Below are 16296 nucleotides of genomic sequence, written 5' to 3'. Positions count from 1 at the left end.
CAGAACCCATGTCACAGAGGGTGTTCATTCTCAACTTTTCCTGAATTAGCTTCATGACCTGGAACATCTAATATTGGCTGTTACTTTGGCACACTGGAGTTGGGGACCACAGTTTATTGTTTCACTTATTTGTCACTAACTGGAAAATAGACTGCAGAGAAATAGACGGTTCAAGTTCATAATTTTCTACCCATTGTACTACTTGACTGCTACCTGGCTCTCAAAGCCTGGGGAGGGGAGGAAGGGACCTACAAGAGTCAAGGGCACAGCCTGCCTCCTGTGCTGAGAGAAGAGGGCATGTGCTAGACTGCCAATACACATTTCCTGCCCTCCCCTCTATACTACGTCAGTATATCTACCTCTGTTTCTGACTCTGAGGAAGGGTCGGGCCATACAGAGGGAAAACTAGTTGGCACCAACCTCCCCTCTGTTGTCCAGTCTACTACATCAATCTCTTCCTCTTCAGGACTGGCAGGAAGTGGGCCCAGCAGCTCAGAGTTGCCAAATATCTCCTTATCTGTCTCTGGAGCAGGGTATAATACATCATCCATAGTTAGGGACACTTCCAGCCCAGTTTCTACCCAGTTTGAACAGGGAGGGGAGAAGTCTCCATAGGACCTCTGGGGAGGGTCAAGGGAGTCAATGTGGAGAAGTTTGTTTCCCTGACCATCCAGTGGCTGGGACCTGCTAATTTCAAGGTCTGGAGTCCATGAGTCTCCCACTGACAGCACCTCTCCACTCATCTCAGAGGGCATGACAAGGGGGCTAAGAGGCTCAACTGACTCTTTGTTCTCATTGACAGGTTCCTTTTCCAATCCTGTGAGCTCCCTGGGCCAGAGTTCCAGGTCTGGCAAACACCATTCTTCCCCTTCAATCCAGTTCTTCCCTGTTTCTGTCAGGTGATAACTGGGGGTCCTGCAGCCCTCAGCTCCCGGGCTCTCCAGAGACCCTATAGGTGGCTCAATGTCAGAGCCACATAGCATGAAGTCCAGGATCTCCTCCAATTCACTGGTGGCAGCAGCACTTGTGATTCTGTACTCCTCAGCTTCACAAGGCTGTCCTAGCAGGGCTGTGTCAAATGCATAGGGTTCTCTGCAGTCAATATCCAACACAGGTTCCTTTCCTGCCAGTTCTGGACTGGACCCAAACTCGGACTTCACCACTGGGTGGTCTGGGGAGTGGCTAGCAGAAAGCAAAATGTCTTGTAGCCTGGAGCAAACAGGGGAGTCCTGACAAAAATCTATTTGAGTAGATGACATTTCCTGTTCATGAACTGAGGATGCCTGAGTCCCTGGAGGCTCTTTTAAGTCTTCCCCAGGTTCTGGGATCTGAAGGCTATCCTGAGAGTCTTTGAAGGGAGGTTCCTGTACCACCTCCCAGCAGGTCCCATTGACAATCTTCCTAAGTTTCACTCTCCCAACCTGTCCCTCTTCTGCAGAGTCGGAGTTAGGTGCCCGGCCTTCAGGGCTCCGCTTCTTGCTCCCACTGGTCTTTCCTAGACCAGAGGGGCAAGGGGTGCTCTGTAGAGGACTAGCTCTCCCTGGTTTCTGCTTGTCATCTGGTGCTTCTTTATTTATATTCCTCTGCTGCCGCCAAAGACGCCGGCCAGGGGCTGTGGGCACTGAACTGGCCCCACTTAAAATGCTAGGCTTGGATGTACAGACATCAGGAGATGGCTTTGAGCGACTCAGCCTGATCTTTCTGGGCAACAGTCGCTCATCCACAGAGGGGTACAAGCTAGGTGGGGAAAATGCTCTTGGGCCAAGATCAGGGTCACCTTTGTTCTCCTGAGGCTCCTGACTGTGGCTTGAAGGTGAAGAGCTTTTTTCCTGTGGAGTTGGGCAGGCTCTGGCCCGTCTCTTGAGCAGAAGAGTGCCAGACAAGTTTTCTGTGTTCTGTCGGTTGCCTTTCTCCTCGTGCCCCTCCTCCTTCCCTAAGGATTTCAATCTCACTGCCCCAGGAGGACAGGGAGTCTGTGTAACAGGCAGTGGAGTTCGAGGGCGGCGGCTGGGTGCCACCACCCTGGCAGAGATTGGTGCAGCACTTGGAGGTTGTAAGCACTCCCGGTTCAGTCTTCGGCCCTGAGGGACCTTCACCAGTTTTCCACCCTCTAGCTGAAGGGATTCTAGCTCAGATACACGGAGCTGACGGGCAGCAGAAAGCACATCCTGGGCTTCTTCTCGAGATACTTCCATCTCTGAGGTATACAAGAAGTCCACCAGCTTCCTAAGTGTCCTAATTTTCAGGCCCCCCAGCTCCAGCACCACCTTCCGTCCCTGAGCTGGCCTCTCCCGCTCCAGGCGCTCTGTGAAGAAGGGGCTGCAGGCTGAAAGGATGCAGCAATGGGCTGGGACTGCCTCACCTGTAGGGAAACCCAAACATTTTGTTATCTCACCCAGACCAGCAAAGTAGTAGACTAAATTTGTTTCTTCTGCCTAATTAACTTTTTATCCTTCAAAGTCTAGCTTAGACCTTTCCTTCTAAAAGCCTTTCCCCTTCACACCCCAAGTTTGGATTAGGCACAAAAAGGTACTCTGCAGCTATCACAGCACTTAGCTCTCTGTGTTGTAATCTCCTTCACCAGACTGTCAGCTCTGTGAGGGCAGATACCACGTCTCTCTTGCTTGTTGAGGTATGAGTGCTTGACACAGAGTAGGGGGTAAAATTTTTGTGTGACTCACACAGAAGTTTTAAAAAGATTTCATAGAAACAGCTTGTGATTAGACCACTGCTTGGACAAGCTGTCTGTCCAAAGCAAACATGCTAACTGTCTGCTCTGGAAGCAACTGGTTCAGTTCTTCTGAGCCCTAGCACTGCTTACCAGGCAATGGTCTGTCCCGAGCCACTACCTCTCATTCTATGAGAATAAGCCTTGTAGAATGAGCCTTGTCTCTACCAAGGCTTCAGTTACCAACGGCTTGCTGATGACTTCCAGATCTGTACCTCTGCCCAGATCTCTCTCCTGAGATAGTAAACATGCCACAGTCTGCCCGACTACATGGATGTCTCACAAGCGCCTCCAATGCAACCCTTCCAAAAAACCTCCCGTTTCCTACTTCAAAATAAAGTATCACTATTTACCCAGTTCCCCAAGCCTGAAAACTAGAGGTCAACTCTGAGTTTCCCTTTCCCTTGCCCAGCATATCTAAACAAACATCAGTTAGAAAAAAAGCTAATACTTCTTTTTTTTTAATTATTTAGAGAATACTTTATTAGTTTCTGTAATCAAACCCATGTAGATACGACCTTACATATTTAATACAGTGTGTTACCCCTGTACAAATGGGAAAAAAATTAAATTTAACGTTTCTAGACCAATATGGCTGTTAATTTCTGTACAATGCCAACTCAACATGGTACAACTGGGATACTTTTTCCAAAGTTGACAGCACAGCTAAAGTTTCCAAAAATTCAAATTATATATATATGTATATATATATATTTATATAAAAAGACCAATAGCAGTATGTTATGCATCAATAGCAGCAACAGGTTTTCCAGGTTCTGCAGTCATCTGAACAAAATTATAGAGACATCCAGCACACTCCGTTAAAAAAAAAAAAGAAAAAAAAAAGTAAAAAACAAAAATCCCAGAAAACAGCAAGTTCTGTTACTGTTATGGTACCTGGCACCATTTTTTATTAGCTTCTCAATCATCATCTGGAAAGAAAACATTCTAGAATAACGTCATTAAAAACAGGTCTGATATAGCACGGTCACTACTACGTATCATAAAGCAGGTACAAGATATTTTACATTCACAGAGGTATGATACAGTATTGTCCTACTTAAGTGCTTATTATGTGCTAGGCATTGTTCTAAAGGTTCTACCAGTATTAATTCATTTAATTTTCATAGCAACCCTCTGAAGTAGCTACTATTATTATGGATGAATAAATGGAGGCACGGTCAAGTAACATGCCCATGACAAACAGTTATTAAGGAGTAGAGACAAGAATTGAACCCAAGAAGTCTGGCTAAGGAGCCAGCAAAATTTTGTAGATTCTTTTTAACAGCTCACAAGCCATACAGTTCTCTCCACTTCCAGTGCCATGGTCTTAATTCAGGCCACCATCCCCTCTATTGTAGATTATGAAAGAATCTCCTATCTGGGCCCATCAACAGTCCACTATTTCTTCTCATGCAGCCTGAGTGTGAATTCTAACACTGGTCTGATCAAGTCATCTGCTTAAAACCTTTAAACACATTTCTCCATATCCTGAGGACAAGTCATATTTCTTTTGCATGACACTTCAGACCTTACATGACAGATAATTTCTTCAGCCACATCCCTGGACATTACACCTCTTGTAGTCTGTGCTCCAGTTATACTGAACTACTCAGAGATCTCTGGTCACATCTCTAAACCTCTGTTCTCTCTGTCTAGAAAAGTTATTTCCTACTTCTGTTTGTCCTTTAGGTCTCCCTAAGGGGTAATTTCTACTGAGAAAATTGCCCTAACCCATGTTCCCCAACATCCTCCAATCTCTAATAGATGTTTTTATTCTGGGCACCTATATCAACTTACACTTACTCCATTATATTATTGATTATACTACCCAGTAATTGCCTGATTACTTTAATCTCTTCCCCTTAAACTATTTCCTTAAAGTATGGACTTTATCTTATATATACTGTATCCATGCTAAGCTAGCAGTGTTTGGCACGCAGAGGGCACTTGATAAATTTTTGTCTATTTGTTTTTTAACTAAAGAATGAGTCCCAACATTTACTAATAAAGACAGTAGGCAAGTCACTTAAGTTTCTAGTAGGCCTCAATTCACTCATCTACAGATATGGAACCACGTTACATAATTTACCTCATAAGACTGTTACAAGAATTAAATATGTACTATGCAAACTGTAGGGAACCATACAGTATTGGTTGTCATAATCCTTTTATAAATGAAGAAACTGAGTCCCAGAGAGATGAAATTACTTGCCCAGTTGTCATGTAGTTACTAAATAACAAAGCTAGACTTAGACTCAGCTCTGACTCCTAGTATAAGGTACAAGGGCAAAGTCTTGGCCCTTGTACATTATACTTTGCTCCCCTCATGCTGATTTAAAATTTCAAGTATGAAGGAAAGAGGTGGAAGTACATTTTTAGTTCTAACAACAACAAAAATCACCAATTTGAAGGCAAGGGAAAAAAAACCAACAACTTAGTAAGAATATGGGAAATATATAATAGTATCATCTAATCTTTTTGGGGTGATGGGAAAGTTCTGGGAATGATTGGTGGTGAGGGTAGTGCAACACTGAATGTGATCAATCTCACTGAATGACATGCTTGGGAGTGGCTGAGATGGGAAAATTCATGGTTTTTTTATGTTTCTATGATTAGAAAAAAAGACTCTAAGGAGACAATGGAAATTACTGTTTCACTTGGTAAAACTTCTAAGTGCTTTACATATGTTATAACTTTTAAAAAACATTATTTATTTTAAAGAAACTAGATTACATAAATGTTACATAAAAATATAGGGAATTCCCATATGCCCCACTCCCTCCTCCTCCATATATTAACTCTTAATCTTCACAACCATCACATTAGGATATTATCCATGTTTTATAGAATTTCTAGGTTTACAAAACTTTACAGTTATTTTCATTTTTCAAGAGAGAAAGGCATAGTCACAATTTCACTCTTTAAAACAGTAACTGTCCTAAAAATAGCTTTTTGAGTTTATAGTGCTCAAAGATGATAATAACTACAAGAGCTACTAAAAAATTAAAATATCTAGGAATAAAGTTAAACAAGATGTAATGGACTTGTATACAGAAAACCACAAATCAATACTGAAAGAAATTAAAGAAGACCTAAATAAATGGAAAGATATTCTACATTCGTAAATCAGAAGACTTAATATGTTAAGACATCAATACTACCCAAAGTGATCTACAGATTTAATGCAATCCCAATAAAAATTATAAAAGCCTTCTTCACAGAAATGGGAAACTAACCATCAAATTTATATGTAAAGGCAAGGGACCCTGAATAGTCAAAAAAACATCTCAAAAAAGAACAACAAATTTGGAGAACTCACACATTCTGATTTCAAATTTCTTACAAAGCTATAGTAATCAAAACAGTGTGGTACTGGCACAAAGACAAACATAAAGACCAATGGAATAGAACTTAGAACTCAGAAATAAACCCACATACTTAGAGAAAAATTTTTGACGATAATGCAGCCAAGATCATTCAATGGGGAACTGAACATTTTTTTCAAAATGGTGCTGGGAAAACTGGCTATCCATAAGCAAGAGAATAAAAGCAGACTCCCCCCCCCCACACACACACATATAAAAATTAACTCAAAGTAGATCCAGGATTAAAAATATACACTAAAATTATTCTCCATACCATTTCTCCAGATTGCTCTCACTGTTTTTCACAGCTGCATAGTATTCCTCTTTGTAGATGTAGCACAGATTATTGAATTAGCCTCCAAAGTATGGTTATTTATGTTGTTTCTGATAGATAGCAGTTACATATAATGCTGCTATAAATACCATTATGCAGATGTATTTTAGATTGTTTGAGGTGTAGCTTCAGGCTAAATTCCTAAAAGTTTTGAGAATGGGTAAAAAAATAAATGCTTATAGAGTTTTGTCAAATTCCACCCCCACATGGCTGTTCTACTCTTCTGCATTCCTAAAAGCAATATGTGAGTGTACCTCTTTCCCCACTAACTTACCTTGTCATGCTTTTGAAATTTGGCCAGAGAGATGAGAAATGAAATCTCAGTATAGTTTTTAATGTTCATTTCTCTTATTAGGAATAAAATTAAGTATATATATATATTTTTGACATTCATTCATTTATTTATTGGTCTTTATTTTTTAAATGTTACATTCAAAAAAAGGTATATTTTAATATAAAATACAACAACAAAATGGATCTATGACCTATATAGAAGAGTTAAAAAATATAAAACTCTTTATATACAACATAGGGAAATATCTTCAGAATCTTGTCTTAGGCAATAGTTCTTAGATTTACATTGAAAAAACAAGCAACAGGGGGAAAAACCCCCAATGAATTGGACTTCATGAAAATTAAAAACTTTTGTACATTAAAGGACATCATCAAGAAAGTGAAAAAACAACAGAATGGGAGAAAATATTTGGAAATCATATATCTGATCAAGGTTTAATATCCAGAATATAAAAACTCCTACAACTCAAGAAAGGCAAACAAATTTTAAAATGGGTAAAGAACTAGAATAGACATTTCTCCAAAGAAGATATAAAAATAGTTAATTAGCACATTTAAAGAGGCTGATCATCATTAGCCATTAAGGAAATGTAATGAGATGCCATTCCACACCCACTAAATGGCTGCTAATAAAAACACAGTAAATAAGTGCTGGCAAAGATGCAGAGAAATAGATGCAAAGTAATAGAAACCTTAATATATTGTTGGTAGGAATGTAAAATGGTTAGCTGCTGTGAAAAACTGTTTGATGGTTTCCCAAAAGGTTAAACACAGAACTACCATATGACCAGGCAATCTCACTTCCAGGTATATATCTAAAAGTATTGAAAGCAGGGACTTGGACAGATAGTTGTATACTGATGTGGGTTTCAATTTTGTGAACCCCAGAAAAAGAACATGTTCTTAAACTAATCCATTCCTATAGGCTTGGGGCCCTTTGATTGCACTAAATTCAGTTAAGGGGTTTTTGATTAGATTACTTGATAAGACTGTTTTAGGGCTTTTGTTTGGATGACTTAAGTGAGGTATAAGCTAGCTTGGGTTTCTTATCTTGCTAGGTCTGACAAAAAAAGGGACAGAGAGAGACACACAGAGAGAAAGGAAGCTTCCATACTGATCCTGCCAGGTGAGAGATAGGACTGCAGGAAAACAGAAAAGCCGTAAGAAGCTGGGAGAGGCCCTGGAGTCTGGAATGAGCAGAGCACAGAGGTATGGAAAGAGGCTCCTGCACAGAGCAGCTCAAGGCTGAGGAGACGAGCCCTGCCATATGCCTGATTGCCATGTGGCAGTACACCAATATCACAGTTGCTGACTTTGGTTAGAAAGCATCTCTGAGGGTGCCTTGATTTGGACAATCACGGCCTTGGCACTGTAAGCTTTTACCCCAAATAAATGCCTTTATAAAAGTCAACACATTTCTGGTACTTTGTGCCAGCAGCTATGTGGAAAACTAAGACAACCAATACGGATAGCAGCAATATTCACAACAGCCAAAAGGTGGAAGCAACTCAGATGTCCTTTAGCAGATGAATGGGTGAACAAAATGTGGCATATACACAGAATATTAGCCTTAAAAAGGGTGCTTGCTTGGACAGCGCATATACTAAAATTGGAATGATACAGAGATTAGCATGGCCCCTGCACAAGGATGACGTGCAAATTTGTTAAGTATTCCATATAAAAAAAAAATGGTGGGGAGCCGGTGTAGCTCAGTGGTTGAGTTCCAGCTTCCCACATATTAGGTCCCAGTTCAATCGATGCTACCTCCAAAATAAAAAACTATATGGGGTGGCAGACTTGGCCCAGTGGTTAGGGCATCCGTCTACCACATGGGAGGTCCGCGGTTCAAATCCCGGGCCTCCTTGACCCATGTGGAGCTGGTCCCCCGCGTAGGGGAGCCCCAAGCGCAAGGAGCGCGCCCCATAAGGAGAGCTGCCCAGCGCGAAAGAAAATGCAGCCTGCCCAGGAATGGTGCCGCACACACCGAGAGCTGACACAAGATGACGCAATGAAAAGAAACAGTTTCCCATGCCGCTGACGACAACAGAAGCGGACAAAGAAGACACAGCAAATAGACACAGGGAACACACAATTGGGGTGGGGGGGAAGGGGAGATAAATAAATAAATAAATCTTAAAAAAAAAAAAAGTATATGTATCCAGTACATTTAATTGAGCAATGTATGTTTTCTTATATATATATATTAAAAAAAGGAATGATGTTCTGATATATGCTACTATATGGATGAACCTTGAACTCATCATGTTGAGTGAAGTCATAGACAAAGTAATTCTATTTACATGAAATAGCAAAAAAAATGCAAACTCATATAGATAGAAAGTAGACTACTGGTTGGGATAGGGGCAGGGAGAATGGGGACTTAAAGTATAATGGGTGCAGATTTCTTTTTGGGGTGATGGGAAAGTTCTGATAACGGTTGGTGGTAAGGGTAGTGCGACACTGTGAATGGGATGTGAGTGTGATTAATCTCGCTGAATGATATGCTTGGGAGTGGTTGAGATGGGAGAGTTCATGTTATATATATGTTCCTATGATTAGGAAATAAAAAAGGGAGACTAAAGAGACAATGGAAATGAAATTCAATATACATGCTCCTGGACTGGCTCTAATAGAGGGGAAAAGGCCCAAAAGGCCATTATCAGGACAAAGGAAAAAACTGGAATAGAGACTGTAAGCTTTATATCAATGTTAAATTACTTGAACTTGTTAACCATACTTAAGGTGACTGGCAATATCCTTGTTCTTAGGAAATATATATGGAAGTATTATGTATTCAAGTATCATAATGTATACAGTTCTCTCTCAAATGTTTCAAAGATAGATATATAGATCGCTAGATGGATTGATGGATAGATGGATATATAGAATGACATAGCAAATGTGGCAAAATGTTAAATTTGGTGGATCTGAGTACTTTGGACGGGGTATGTTAGAGTTCTCTGTATGGGTTTTGCATTATTACCATGTCCTGTAAATTTGAAATTATTTCAAAATAAAAAGTTTATGGAAAAAAAGAGGGTAATAACACATTTTCTTAGTTTTTGTCCCTCATTCCCTAGCCCTAAACTCATTTTACTTTATTCTACAGTGAGTTTTCAACTTTGTCCCACTAGTGCCTTACCTTCTGCCTGCAGAAGGACATCACAGAACACTCCACTCTGCTGTTGGTGGTGAAGCTGCAGAAAAGCTAATCGGAGGAAACGGGGGTTTCTGTATAGGATTTTGGGACTGGCAGGAGAGTACATGTTTGTAGTCTCTTAACAAACTTTCTATGTTTTCACAGATCCTGTGGGTAAGATAATACATTTCAGAGGCATAGTTATAGCTAGTTTGTTGTCTTTGATATGGCAGGAAAATACTGAAAATGAGAGATAATAGCTTGAGTGAGAAAAACATCACCCCAGAAGTTGTGCCACGGATATCTCAAGAAAGTGGAATATCATAGTGGTTACATACAGAAACTCAGAGATAAGCCTACATTTGAATCTTGGCTCTGAAATAGCCTAGCTCTATAACCTCAGCAAGTAACCTCACTTCTCAGAGTCTCACTTTTCTCATCTATAAGACAGGAATATAAGAGTACTTACATTATAGGGCTATTTTAAAGATTAAATGAGCCAATGCACATAAAAATTGCTTAGCATAGTGCATGCCTGGCACATAACTATCACCCCCAAATGGTAGCTATTGTTATTATCCTTCAACCTTCCTCATTCACATTACCTCTGGGGTTCAACTCAACTCATATTCTTCCTGAGTACCATACTTTCCAGTTTCATGGGAATAATCTTTAGTTTCTTTCTTTTAAAGAAACAACATTGAGTATAACATTACTCTAGGAAGCTGCACACATCTTTTTTTTTATCCTCTAACTTCACTGTATCCCAATAACCAGCAGAGGGTGCACAGTAAAGAGGAGAAGCTGCTGGGCTTGGTGGAAGATCTCCCACAGAAATAAAGACATTGGCCACCCTTGATTCGATGTTCTTGAACACAGGGAGCCAGAATGACCCTGGAGACTGGCAAAGAATTCTGCCTTTAGGCTCCTCAGTCTGGTGAATTAATTGGCTAAGAGTGGAGCAAGGATAGTTAAGTATTCTACCCCTCCACAAACTTTTCCAGCTTTTTTGTGCTAAAATTCCCACACTCACTGCACAGCTGTGTTCCTTTCCAGGCATGTAGTTTTCTGTCAGGTGGCACCGATGGTCCAAATGCTTCAGGCCAAACTGTCAGGAAAGAAAAGAGTGGAAAGGTAAAGTAAGAAAGGGCAAGCTCAATTCGGATCAGTGCCAAGGAGACGGCAGCTATACCAAGGGCCTAAATCTAGGCCCTGGGGAAGATTTCCAGCCCACAAACTCCTGGCCTTGCCCACAGGCCAAACCTGTAATCGCTCTGCAGTAGAATTTGCTCTTGTCCTCTGTGTGCTTGGGTCCTCTGTCCAGATTACCTTGCCTCCTCCCGAAGTCCAGCCTCTGCACTGAGTAGTTTAGCAGAGCAGCACAGGTGGGCCTACAGCCTGGGTGACTTCCCTCCTCCTCCAGAACCAAGTGATTTGGTGTTGCGGGATAGGGGTACCGGAATGGCCCTGCAAAGCTGGGCGCCTCCCACGCTGCTGGCCAAACTCCTTTGAAGAGTGACCTTTCGGCGCTAAGGTTTCTGGGAATGGAGCGTGCGTGATCCTGGAGGCCCAAATTCAGGACTCGCAGCCTCTGCCACCTCCAGTTCACACGGGGTTTGCAGGCACTCCGTGGCGAGTTTGTGGGGCTGCGGGACCTGACACCCACATGCACCTGGCAGTAGTGACTGCGAGGACCCGAGGCCACGCAGTCACCCACACACCACGCGCTTCGCCTTTCTCGCGCAAGGAGCGTCGCGGGGGCCGACGTTCCTCCTCCTCAAGCCCTCTGGCCTCCGTCTGCCTGAATACGTCATCCCCATTGGCCGGAGACTCCGCGGAGAACCAATCACAGGAAGAGGAGAGCTTTGGGCGGGAGACTAAATCTCGAGCGATTTGAGGGCTGAGGAAAGATGGGAGGGGAGCGGGGGAGGGAGATGAGGGTAGGACCGGCTCGAGAAGAGCTCTTGCAAAAGCCGTCGTCTTTTCTCTCCGCTCTCCAGGAAAACACTGAAAAGAGGGTCAGGAGACTCGAATAGGGCAAGTCCCAAGGCCAGTGAAGGACAACTCCCTCTTCCCCTTGAAAAGGCTGCTGAAGGGGTTCCAGGCTTAATGGAGGAAAAAGCCTTTGCTTGGCTCTCACACCTTGTCCCCCGTGCCTGTAGATTAAGAACAAATTTCTCAAGGCCAGGAATGTTCTGGAACAAGCTCATTGGGCTAGTGTTGAATTCAAGTTTTTCACAGATCCTACTCCAGTCCAGGATCTCAGAGAACTGGTGATCGAGAGAATTGGCAGAAATTCCTCTCTGGCGTGGCCTTGGGTGTTCTTCCAGAGGTGATTTGTGTAGCGCAGTTCCTGTCTGGGAATGGGTGTTTTCAGGAATGGTACTAACAAGGAAATGCTCTCAAGATTAAACATTTACACAAACCACGTTCTACATCACCCGGCCAGAGGTTCCCTTATGTGAGTTAGGACCCGTATCCTGGTTTTGGTTACCGTCCCTTGGAGCATGTCCTGTGATGTTCGGCCCTGGAAAGAGTAGGCCGAAGCCAAAGCATGGTGAATTGCAACGGCGCAGCCCCCACTGAAGCTGGAGAAGATCTCAAAGAGAAGGGGAACCTGAGAATGGACAGAACACGGAGAGGTGAGTAGTAGTAGTGTACACACTATGTCTTAGTTGCTATCTAGCTCCGTTTGAAAAAGGATGCGGCTCACTGCGGTAGTGGGGACGGGGGTGATATTTCTAAGTCAGGTAATTGGTATTTTCCCTAGTCTGAGGCTTTTGCTCTTAGGGAGGAAAGAAACAAGGAACAGAAGACATTTTTGGCTGAAGTTGGAAGAGGAAGCAGTTCACGAAAGGACGTAAAACGTAGCAGAAGGACAGATTTTAGATGACCGTAGCATGCACACCCGAAAGGAAGGCAGAAGAACAATGTTTGTTTTTGGCATCTGTTACTGTAGAATCAAAACTTGATTAAGTGGGTGGAGTATCAGTATATGTAATTATGTGGAAATTGTAAAGAAAATATAAATGTTATATCCCTTTATGAATACATTTCCATCAGGATTAATTTTCAAGAAGTAGAGAGGAATCACTTAAAAAAAATCATCGTTTTAGTTAAATCCTGTGTTAGTAGATTTCATAAAGGGAAGGATAAACTAGCCATCCTAAGAAGGGGTTCAAAAATGATAAACTTCGGATGGTAATGTGCAGCCACCAGAGGGTGGAGAGGAGTGAAAATACTTTGTTTTCCTTTGTATGTATAGCCAGTGTTTTGTTTTGTTTGGAGTTGAATTATTCTCATTTCTCTTCATTGACATATATAACCACCTTAGTCCAAGTCCCCATCACTGCAAAGAGCCTTTGTCTCCTTGCTTTCACTCTTGTCCCCTCTTTATAATGTTTGTCACAGCCAGATCTTTTCAAAATGTGAGTTAGATCATGTGATTATTCTATTTTAACCCCCCACAAATCCTCCTTTACTTAAGAATAAAATCCAAACTACTTACTTTGACCCATAGAACCCTTCATATTCTGATCCTCACCTACCTCTCCTTGTTTCCAACAAGCTTTATCCAATCCAGTATGCTTCATCTCCACACCTTAGTGATTGGCATTTGGCAGTTCATTGCTCATGTCTTCTCATGGTCGGCCTCTTGTTCAGATTTCAACTTAAAAGTCACCTCTCCAGAGAGTTTGTCCCTAATATCCAATCTAGAGTTCTCCTCATCGATCTGTTTTATTTTTTTAAAGATTTACTTTATTTATTTATTTATTTATTTATTTCTCTCCCCTCCCCCCCTCCCCTGTTGTCTGCTCTCTTTGACCACTTGCGTTCTTGTCAGCAGCACCGGGAATCTGTGTCACTTTTTGTTGCATCATCTTGCTGCATCAGCTCTCTGTGTGTACGGTGCCACTCCTGGGCAGGCTGCACTTTTTGCGTGCAGGGCAGCTCTCCTTATGGGGTGCACTCCTTGCATGTGGGGCTCCCTACATGGGGGATACCTCTGTGTGGCAGGGTACTCCTTGTGTACATCAGCACTTCATGTGGACCAGCTCACCACACGGGTCAGGAAGCCCTGGTTTTGAACCCTGTATCTCCCATGTGGTAGGTGGACACTCTGTAAGTTGAGCCAAATCCTCCACTTCCCATCAATCTGTTTTATTTTATTCTATTTTTTAAAAAGATTTATTTTTTATTTCTCTCTCTCCCCTTCCCCCCCGCCCCCCCCCCCCCCCCCCGTTGTCTGCTCTCTGTGTCCATTTGCTGTGTGTTCTTCTGTGTGTCTTTGTATTCTTATCAGTGGCACTGGGAATCTGTGTCTTTTTGTTGCGTCATCTTGCTGAGTCAGCTCTCCGTGTATGTGGCACCACTCCTGGACTGGCTGCACTTTTTTCACGCTAGGTGGCTTACCTTATGGGGTGCACTTATGCAGGGGGATACCCCTGCATGACATGGCACTCCTTGCGCACATCAGCACTCCGTGTGGGCCAGCTCATCACACGGGTCAGGAGGCCCTGGGTTTGAACCCTGGACCTCCCATGTGGTAGAAGGATGCTCTGTCCATTGAGCCAAATCAACTTCCCACCATCAGTCTGTTTTAGATCTCTGCATAGCACTCATCTGACATCTTATTTATTTATTTAATTATTTTTTAAAGATTTTATTTATTTATTTCTCCCTGCCCCCACCCTGGTTGTCTGTTCTCTGTGTCTATTTGCTGCATCTTTGTTTGCTTCTGTTGTTGTCAGCAGCACGGGAATCTGTGTTTCTTTTTGTTGCGTCATCTTGTTGTGTCAGCTCTCTGTGTGTGCGGCGCCAATCCTGGGCAGGCTGAACTTTCTTTCGCGCTGGGCGGCTCTCCTTACGGGGTGGACTCCTTGCCCGTGGGGCTCCCCTACACGGGGGACACCCCTGCGTGGCAGGGCACTCCTTGCGTGCATCAGCACTGCGCGTGGGCCAGCTGCACACGGGTCAGGGAGGCCCGGGGTTTGAACCGCGGACCTCCCATGTGGTAGGGAGACGCCCTAACCACTGGGCCAAGTCTGCTTCCCGACATCTTATTTATTAATCTTCTTAGATTTAACCCTAGAATATAAGCTTTATAAGAGCGGGAAACATGTCTATCTTATTATCCTTGACATTTAGGAAAGGACCTCACAGGTGCTCAAAAGAAGCCATGTGAAATTAGTCTTTTTTGTTTTCTGTTAACTGAGTGTAAACAGTTTTTCCCTTAGCCTGTGAATATGATTACACATTTAGTAAGCAGAGAGACTTCAGTGACTTATTCAACCGCTGCTAAATAAAAGGCTCATATCTGGGGACATACCATCAGCAAGAAAGATACTGGCCATGCCTTCATGAAGCTTTTCTTCTGGTGTGGAAGACAGGAAAACACACGGGAAAGAAAAAGGAAGGCAACATACTTGCAAACAAAGGAAACAAGACCAATCCATCCATCTCTTGAAAATCCTAGAATATTCTAGAATATGTCTCTGATCTAGAAACCAGTGAATCAACAAATATTACTTGGGCGGTGGACTTGGCCCAGTGGTTAGGGCATCTGTCTACCACATGGGAGGCCCGTGGTTCAAACCCCGGGTCTCCTTGACCTGTGTGGAGCTGGCCCATGCGAGTGCTGATGCACGCAAGGAGTGCCCTGCCACACAGGGGTGTCCCCTGCGTAGGGGAGCCCACGTGCAAGGATTGTGCCCCATAAGGAGAGCCGCCCAGAGCGGAAAAAAAATGTGCAGCCTGCCCAGGAATGGTGCCGCCCACACGGAGAGCTGACGCAGCAAAATGACGCAGCAAAAAGAAACACAGAATCCCTTGCCGCTGACAACAACAGAAGCTGACAAAAAAGACACAGCAAATAGAAACACAGGACAGACAACCGGGGTGGGGGGTGGGGGAAGGGGAGAGAAATAATAAATAAATCTTTAAAAAAAAACAAAAACAAATATTACTTGTGCTGTTTGTTTCCCTTTGACAATCATCTTTGGCTTTGGGACTTGCTATGGAGGACCAGGAATAGATGGGGAGTAGAGGTAGGAGGTATGATAATGTAATGGGAGAAAATCTTAGGTTAGAGTTAACGGCTATTCATTTCCATTCTTGTTTAAAGCCCAGCAAACAAATACTGTGATGCTTGTTTGAGCTTCCAGCACTTCTGAGAGAAATCCTTATTGGCCACTATAAACCGAATATGAGGGTCTATGAGACTATAGGCTAAATCTGAGGGGTACATAATGACTAGATTAGCCTGATTTGAAGAGCATTTTCAGGCTGTGGAGTAGAATTCCAGTTTAGATAGGTAAAGAAAGGTCAGAAGTAATGTATTACTTTAATGCTATTGAATAAATGTAGAATCTTGAAAGCAGATGAGGATTTTGGCCTTATCCTGAGAAGAGTAAAACGAGATATAGGATGGGTT

General features: G+C 42.8%; 1 protein-coding gene and 1 non-coding gene across 2 annotated transcripts; one reads left to right on the top strand and one right to left on the bottom strand.

The window, feature by feature from the left end:
• Window positions 1-238: 238 nt before the first annotated feature.
• Window positions 239-10022, bottom strand: BTBD18 (BTB domain containing 18). Its single transcript, XM_004471042.4, has 2 exons — window positions 9867-10022; window positions 239-2362 (listed from the first exon to the last, which is right to left on the bottom strand). Exons 1-2 carry the CDS (start codon window positions 9988-9990, stop codon window positions 342-344), a joined length of 2145 nt encoding a protein of 714 aa, XP_004471099.2. The 5' UTR covers window positions 9991-10022; the 3' UTR covers window positions 239-341.
• Window positions 8304-8407, top strand: LOC111767231 (U6 spliceosomal RNA). The gene has a single exon (XR_002799107.1). It is a non-coding gene; the product is annotated as a U6 spliceosomal RNA (small nuclear RNA).
• Window positions 10023-16296: the final 6274 nt, after the last annotated feature.

This window comes from Dasypus novemcinctus, chromosome 10 (assembly GCF_030445035.2).
Source record: "Dasypus novemcinctus isolate mDasNov1 chromosome 10, mDasNov1.1.hap2, whole genome shotgun sequence".
NCBI lineage: Eukaryota > Metazoa > Chordata > Mammalia > Cingulata > Dasypodidae > Dasypus > Dasypus novemcinctus.
The sequence above is the reverse complement of the archived record's forward strand: the minus strand, read 5'-3'. Positions and strand labels throughout refer to the sequence as shown.